General features: G+C 40.3%; 1 protein-coding gene across 1 annotated transcript; it reads right to left on the reverse strand.

Annotated features, from left to right (window-relative positions):
- Positions 1–3,513: 3,513 nt before the first annotated feature.
- Positions 3,514–6,504, reverse strand: IL17A (interleukin 17A). The gene is made up of 3 exons (XM_002714498.6): positions 6,478–6,504; positions 5,186–5,382; positions 3,514–4,026 (listed from the first exon to the last, which is right to left on the reverse strand). The coding sequence occupies exons 1-3, from the start codon at positions 6,502–6,504 to the stop codon at positions 3,789–3,791; spliced, it is 462 nt and encodes a 153-aa protein (XP_002714544.2). The 3' UTR covers positions 3,514–3,788.
- Between the last annotated feature and the right edge of the window lie 2,008 nt (positions 6,505–8,512).

Genomic DNA, 8,512 nt, shown 5'->3' on the forward strand with positions numbered 1-8,512 from the left:
GTAACTCAAAGACATCTGAAAGTCAACAGAGGTACAACTGAACTCCCTAGTTTTACTCCTGAATTAAATGGAGTCTTAAAGCATGAGCAGAGCAGTGCAGGGTGGGTAGGACAGGGCAGGGCATGAATAGAGGAGCAGCAGAGAGGACCACATGACTCCAGAATTGGGGTCAAGAATAGCATTGGTGTGAACCACAGGAACCACAGGAACCTCAGTAAAACGGGAGGGTACACCAGGGAGGAGGTGCCATGAAATAAAGCAGGAGAGGCAGCAGACCAAGTTACAGAGGGTGCTTTTTGTCACATTTGACTTTGTGCTGTAGGTAGATAGTAGAGGATTGATAGAGGGGCACGGAAGCAATGGCTGCAAAGGAAATGAAAAATGGTGAGATCCTGAGCCTCGACAGCATGGTATTGATAGGTAGAAAGGGGTTCATCTGAGAGCTTTTGGGAAGTGAAACCACTGACTTTGATGATGTGTGGGCTTAGGAGAAAGGGAGGAGAAGGGGGAAGACTCAGAGAAGCTTCACAGATTTATAGCTTGAATGATTGGGTGGACGGTAGTGCTCACTGGGGAAAACGAACAATGAATAAAAGCAAAGCATTTCAAGGGAGCAGGGACATGGAAGCTACTTTTCCCATTCCAAAAATTTTCAGAGAAACAATCATGGGAATTAATGGTTAGGAACATAGACATATAAGGAGTCAAAAAGTTCATGGAAAAGGTGTATTATGAAAAAACTATGGTTGGAATTTAAATTTTTTGCACCAAAATAAACATCTGTTAAAAATGTTCAATTTACTTATTTGAGAAGGAGAGAGAGTGCTCCTATCTACTGGATCACTCCTTCAATGCTTCCAATACCTAGAGCTGGACCAAGCTCAAGATATTAGCTAAAAACTCAATCTGGGTATCCCATGTGGGAAGCAAGAACTCAATTACTTCACCAATCACCTGCTGCATCCCAGAGTCTGCACTGGCAGGAATCTGGATCAGGAGCTGGAGTTGAGGATTGAACCTAGGCACTCTGATGTGGAATGTGGGCATCTTAGCTAGCCTGTTAACCACTAGACTAAAATACCCATCCTGAAATTCATCTTTTGATTCCATTGTTTCACAAACTTTTTGAAGTACATTTGTATATATGCCCTTTTGTTGCCTTCTTCCTCAAAAACCGAAACCAAAACCAACTTTTTTTTCTTTTTTCTTTTTTTTTTAAACAATTTATTTATTTATTTGAAAGTCATAGAGAAAGTTACACAGAAAGAGGAGAGTCAGAGGGATGGAGAGAGGTCTTCCATTTGCTGGTTCACTCCCCAATTGGCTGCAACTGCTGAAGCTGCGCCGATCTGAAGCTAGGAGCCAAGATCTTTCTCTGCGTCTCCCACACTGGTGCAGGGGCCCAAGGACTTGGGCCATCTTCTACTGCTTTCCCAGGCCATGGCAGAGAGCTGGGTGGGAAGTGGAGCAGCTGGAACTCGAACCAGCACTCATATGGGATGCTGGCACTGCAGGCAGTGGCTTTACCCGCTATACCACAGCACCGGCCCCCAAACTTTTTTTCACTGTCACTATTCAAAGCGGAAAAATGAGCAGTAGATTTCACTGCATAAAGGCCATGAGAAACTGCTAGTGGAAGCAGCCAGTGGATTCTTGTAGTAAGAGAGTAGGAATCAAGATGTAATAGCATAAAATGACAGTGAAGGGAGGGGCTAGAGAAGTTAACCTCTGGATTTGGAAGGGTAAAAGGAGTAGAGAGAAGTCATGGACTTCTGGCTGGGTCTGGAGCAGGTGAGAGGGTGAAGGGGACAAGCCTGAGAGTTTCCAGGGCCTTCAGAAGTAGGGCAAGGCAGCAGAGTGGGCCAAGGGGCGGAAATGGTTTTGACTCGAAACTTGAAACTACTCTGGAATTGACTATGAAATCCGTTTTTATTTTCCCGGGGATGAATTTATATCAGCTCCATATTTGTTTTGCCACATTGGGTCCTTTATGTTTCCTAGGGTTCACAGAATCATAAAGAGAACAGATTCCGGGAATGTGGCCTCAGCAAGAGAGGCATCCCCCTGTTGATCTCTGGTGTGCCTTAATCTTCATTACCTCTGTCTCCTAGGATCTGCATTAGCAGCAAGCTGGAATCAGGAGTGGAGTCAAGTATAAAACCGGGACACTCTAATGTGGGACACAGGTATTTTTTTAAAAAAGATTTTATTTATTTATTTGAGAGGCAGAGTTACAGAGAGAGAGGAAGAGACAAAGAGAAAGGTCTTCCATCTGCTGGTTCACTCCCCAGATAGCTGCAATGACTGGAGCTGAGCCGATCCGAAGCCAGGAGCCAGGAGCCAGGAGCCAGGAGCCAGGAGCCAGGAGCTTCTTCTGGGTCTCCCATGTGGGTGCAGGTACTCAAGCACTTGGGCCAATTTCTGCTGCTTTCCCAGGCCATAGCAGAGGGCTGGATTGGAATTGGAGCAGCTGGGACTTGAAACGGCACCCATATGGGATGCTGGTGCCCTAGGTGGTGGCTTAGCCTACTATGCTACAATGTCGGCCCAGGGCACAGGCATCCTAAGCAGCATCTGTAACTGCCAGGTCAACTGCCTACCTCCCCTAGTTCACTTTTATTTATTAGTTTTAAAATGTAGGATATTTATTTATTTTAATTTGAAAGGGAGGGTATTGGGGAGTGAGGGGGAGAGAGAGGCAGAGATAGAGAGAGAAAGAGAGAGAGAGAGGATATGAGAACTTGAAATCTTGCATCTTGGTTCACTCCCCAAATCTTGAAACTTTGCATCTTGGTTTACTTCCCAAATGCCCACAACAGCTAGGGCTGGGCCAGGCTAAAACCTGGAGCTTGGAACTTAATCTGTATCTCCTACACGGGTGATAGGGATCCATCTACTGGATTCATCATCTATTGCCTTTTAGGGTGCAAATTAGCAGGAAACTGGCTTGGAAGCAGAGTCAGGACTCGAATGTAGGGATAGATAGTTATAAGATATCCTGAGGTGTGTCTTAACTCCTGTGCCAAACACCCACCCTTATTGTACTTTTAATGACCAAGAATAAGGAAACAAATTTCCTACACAAAATTTATTATTACAGAGTGATTTTATTTCCTTAGCAGAGCACAGTTAGACTTGTCATCTCTTGTGAATTCTCAACAATTTACAAAATTTAAGTTAATAAATATTAAAGTAAGCTTAGTTGTTCTGTTTAGCCATGTCATGCACTTTCAAGAGAAAAAGAAGAAAAACCACTATTTTCAGAAATTTTCAACTGATTCAATTCTATCTAGGATAGATTCCCTAGATGTCAGAACTGATAACCAGTCTCCCACCTTTCTTTAAAGACTGAGCAAACATAAATAAATTCATAAATATCTCATATAAATATAGGTTTATCTTTTAAATAATAAAATTCCTGAGTCTTACATCTTGTCTTCTTTTAAAAAGAAATACAAGGTAAAAGAGGCAATTCATTAGAACAAGTTCTTAAGATTCAAAGTTACCTCAGGACATATTAAATACATAAATAACTTAAAGCCCTTAGAAGAGCAAACAAGAAGCGAATTGATATGCAGTCCAAACCTTTCATCTTGGGGAGAGGGAAGGTAATTCAGATGGCATCTCAGAACCAAAAAGTGTTGCCTCTGGAGCTTCAACTGGATGAACTGTTTTAAGAACCCTAGTGAATTTGGTCAGAAGTGGGGCTGGGTTTTTGAAGGATCAGAGTTCTTCAGGGTCTGGAAAGACTAACAGTTGCAGGTTGCTTTGGATCTGGCTCCAAGCCCTTAGGCCATGTGATGGATGATGGGGGTTACACAGGTGCATCCTACAGCCACCAGCATCTTCTCCAGCCGGAATGAGTGGGGGCAGTGCTGGGACTCCCTGCGTAGGACCAGGATCTCTTGCTGGATTGGGACAGAGTTCATGTGGTGGTCCACATTCCCTTCGGCATTGACACAGCCCAAGTGGCGGCACTTGGCCTCCCAGATCACAGAGGGATATCTCTCATGATCCTCGTTGCGGCTGCAGGGGAGACAAAGGCCAGGAGGAAAGTGAGTTCTTGATACTAAAAAAGGAAATCGAATGGGACTAAATGAAGGGAGATACATTTACAGGATGACAAAATCTCTAAGTGATACTAATCTGAAGAACTTTGACAAAAACTTAGATTTTCAAACACACGGTGTGTAACAATTTTTTTCCAATGGCTTTGAAGAAGGAACAAAATAAAATAGACTGAGGCTACAGAAAGAATTTAAGCTTGACACAAATGATAATCTTTTAGGGTAGATTTGGGAAAGTGAAAAAGACTGAGGAAAGAATTTATTGGAGTTATTTAGGAACAAAACAGCTGTTTATCTGACTAGATAAAATCCATCTTCAAAAGACGAAGTGCAGCAAAGTTTTGCTAAAGCTGATATGCCTGACCTGGAAAAAAACACCTCAAGACCAAAACCTTCTCTTCCCTCTCTCCCTTATCTGTATAAATGATTTGCTTTGACTATTGAATTGATTTAACTATTAGCAATGGGAAGAAGAGATGAAATCCTATAATGAGCAGAATCTGTAGACACCACTTAACTGATGCTCATTTCATAAAATCAAATAATCAAAGTAAATTTTGTATTTAATCCTTAATGGCTTGAAATACTGAGTTTACTAAAGACACTTGCAGGTATCAAGTGTGTTGGGGGATGTATATAAAATCTAACTCAAAATAAGGTGGAAGCATCCAATATGATACTTCTTCCATTAGAATTCTAACTATATTTTCCTAGTGTTAATATGATTTTTAAAAAAAAGACAGAAAACCTGGTTGATGACTAATTATCAACAAGTTAATTCAAGCCTTATCCCCTATGATAAACTCTTTGCATTTGTTTTGGCATTAATCAGTAGTAGACTCGGGATTTCACAAATACTAGCATAATGGCTGCCATTAGTTTGCATTGGATTTTGGTGTCAGTAGTAATGAGAGCTAGCAGGATAGATGGTACAGTGGGGGAAGGTGGTGTTCTGTGCTCTGATAGATCTGTAGAATGAAAGTTTGAGGATCCTTGCTTTGCACAATGTCCCTTGCTTGATGATTCTGAATGAATAAAATCAGCCTCAAGATGATTTAATTGTTAGGCACATAGGAGGATTGAAGAATATGGAGATTTTATCTGGGGCCCTTACGTACTGGAGAGTCCAAGGTGAAGTAGATCGATTGTAGTAGTCTGAAGGCCTTCGGGAATTTACACTCTTGTTAAGGATGTTCAGGCTGACTTTTACATTCTGGGGGAAGTTCTTGTCCTCAGCATTTGGACATCCTGGATTTCGCGGCATTGCTATTCCATTCTTCACAGTAGCCACCAAACACAGCAGCAGCAGCAGTGACTGGAGTTAAATAGGAAAGGACAGAGAGGTGGGAGATTGGATTAGTATGTGGTTTTAATTGACAGTGATTATATTGTAAATCATAGAACACATACATGTTTTTGGCCAGTATTTACTAAATTTCAGATCCTTTAAATAAAGAATAGTTTATATGACCAAAAACAATGTTGAGATCATGGTGTTTTTTTAAACCAGTTTTCAATTTTCTTCTTTTGGCCTAGGAAAGACACATTATATATTGGATGCCAATAAATAAAAATGTCAAGTCATGCTGTGTCATTAAACTGTCAGCACATGCATCACTGTTAGGTCCTTGGGAAAATAATGACCCTGAATTTGTAGGAGGAAATGTCTGTCTACATCACTGTTTTCAGTCTTAGCATTCTGGGAAACCTATGTGAAGTGCATCTTGGAAGAAAATGCTGCAGAACATCTGTGTGCTCTCAGTATTCATGTTAGAAATGTTGGTGGTATCCCTGGCAAACATCCAATTATAAACTAGGTCCCCGTTACATTTCTTAGGTATATTTTCTGATTGTTCTGAATTTACCATGTATTGACTCTGTATTAAAATCATATTTCAAAAAAGAGGGAGGTTTTAGATGAAATATTTTTAAAGCCTATTATTCTGAAGCATGGTTACACATATTTATTAAATAGTTTTTTTTCCAAGATATGAAATAAGATAATGGAAACAATGGTTGCTGCCCTAGCTTTCAAATCCTTAGGAACAGTGACTCCCTTTATCATGGATTAAAGATGTCATGGGAGAATTATATTAAATCCTTTGTACTCAGGAAAGCAGACTTTCTACAAATATTTTTTTTTCTTATCACTCAGCATCATGTGATGCTTTTTGTGTGGTTTAGCCTCAATATAGCTATCTTTCAGTTTTAATCTCATCTTTCACACTGATATGCATCAGTTCTTAAAACTGCAGCACAATGACTTAACTATCTACCAAAGATTTCATTTCCTATCCTACATATTCAGTATTCATGGATCTCCATAGTCAGATTGCAACATGCAAGCCACAGTACAGAATATTATCTAATATAAAGTAATGAGCACATCAAACATTGGTGCAGGACTCACCACAGATGAAATCCTCCCAAGCGACATCGTTGCTTCTCTTGATCAACTGAGGTTGGACGAGCCTGAGTCTGCTGTGAGGTGGACAAAGTGTGGCACTACATTCTCTCTTTTTATAGGTCTTTACTCCTTCTGTGGTCACTTACGTTGGTGTCAAAGTGGGTTCAGAGGTGACACCATTTTGGTTAAAAGTTCCATCCCCAATTGAGGTCAGAGAAGACCTCCCCTTTATGACAGGTAATACGAGGGTACGTCAAAATTATTCACGGAAAAATGGAATTAAAAGTATGAGTTCGTTGAGATGTAAAAATTTTTGCTTCAAAGTTTTTATCCATAATATATGGAAAATGCATATTATGAAAAAAACTACGCATGCATTTCAGAAATTCTTTTGCATTAAAAACCTCATAGTTTCAATTCTATTTTTTCATGATCATTTTGAAGTCCTCTCTTATCTGTTTCTGAAGGAAAAAGGGAAGAGCAGAAGTTCAATTTCTAAAAACTATGTCCTCTCTTCATTCATCAAATTATTATTAGTTGAACAAAGGTGCTTTGCTGAGGGTTAATACCATGTATTTATGAATATGTGAGGGAACTTCAAAATGTTTTTGGAAAATATAATTAAAGGTAAATTTGTTTCAGTACAACAATTTTGAAATCCATGCATATGAGGGGCCTTCAAAAAAGTTCATGAAAAATTTTTATCATGAAAAACTGTGCATGGACTTCAAATTATTTTATACCCAAATAGACTTATCTTTGAATTCTATTTTTCTAAGAACATTTTGAAGTACTTTCATATGTGAAACTGTCAAAAGAGCTATTATCTACTATAATGGCTCATAACGAAATAAAGTTTGCCATAACATACAGGTCTTCTAGGGTTACATATTTTACTTCCCACTTGATTTTTCTTTTCCTCACCAGGTTCACTGCCCATGTGTTGTAGAGACAAAGTAAAGAAACTTTTCATATAAACAAAATAGATAAATAATTTAATGATGATAGGATACATTCTGTTTAACTGAATTTAACAACAGTTTTGTTGGGTGTCTATCTTGCCCAAAGAGCTAATAACTAGGTTCCAGAGCCATGAGATTTAACAATACAGGCAGATCTAACACTGCATGCTTCCAGGCAGCTTGGTACTCCGGGTGTTTTGAGGCTGTGGGATGGAGAAATGAGAGTGAAAGGATTTGGCTGGACAAAGTGAGGAAGGAATTTAAAATAAAGATAGGGACTGCAGAAACTGACAGAGAGGAGATAAAGCAGGCAAAAGGGAATGTGGAGTAAGGAGAGCATGAAAGAAGAGGAGGCATGAGGGGGATGGAAGAAAGAAGCAGCTCTCTTCTATGTACTCTCTAAGTGAGATGGGCTTTGATGTTAGGTCCCTGGGACTAGTTCTTCCCCAGGAATGCAGAGGATTCAGACAAGGATGATAAGAAGGCAGGTTGGTGGATACAGATGTGGCTAACTTACATTACCTTTCTCCGCACCCTATTGACAGTGAGATGAGTGATGTTTCTCATATTCCACACAGTACCTCAGGAAGTCTGATTAGCAGTTCCAGCTCTGCAGTTGGAGTGAATAGTAAGCTTGCTGGATTCCAGGTCTGAGTGTTCCAAGATCCAGTCCTCCCTACTTTGCTCCATTCCCTAGCTCAGAGGAGTCACCCTGCAAAGTTACTTTATCAGACTCCTTTGACAGCTGGATTTCATTTGCATTTAGCCAATGAAGAGTGGAGGACAGAAGAGTGAAAATCGGGAACAGGAAGATGAGTGAGAAGACAGGGCCTTTCTCCCTCTCTCCTATTGTTCCCTTTGTCCCTCCAAGCCTAGGGTAATGATAATCCTTTGCTGATGGCAAACTCAATCACCAGTGTAAGTGTTATGGGTGAAATGGCAGTGGAGAAAGATTACCTCAGTTCTTTGTCTCATGTGAAATAAGAGTTTGCACACAGACAAAGCAGAGATTAAAGCGAGATTTATTTAAATCAGAAACCTCCTGCCAAAGCAGCTGGGAGGGGCGATTCTACACT

This window comes from Oryctolagus cuniculus, chromosome 5, assembly GCF_051225735.1.
Source record: "Oryctolagus cuniculus isolate XC-2025 breed Fujian yellow rabbit chromosome 5, ASM5122573v1, whole genome shotgun sequence".
Lineage (NCBI taxonomy): Eukaryota > Metazoa > Chordata > Mammalia > Lagomorpha > Leporidae > Oryctolagus > Oryctolagus cuniculus.

Bases quoted from the DNA above. Each gene is read 5' to 3' on its own strand.
- IL17A (XM_002714498.6), bottom strand. From the start codon at position 6,504: ATGTCGCTTGGGAGGATTTCATCTGTG. The intron at 5,383-6,477 runs GTGAGTCCTGCA...ATTTAACTCCAG, and splicing joins TTGGGAGGATTTCATCTGTG to TCACTGCTGCTGCTGCTGTG. The intron at 4,027-5,185 runs GTACGTAAGGGC...TCTCCCCTGCAG, and splicing joins ACTTCACCTTGGACTCTCCA to CCGCAACGAGGATCATGAGA.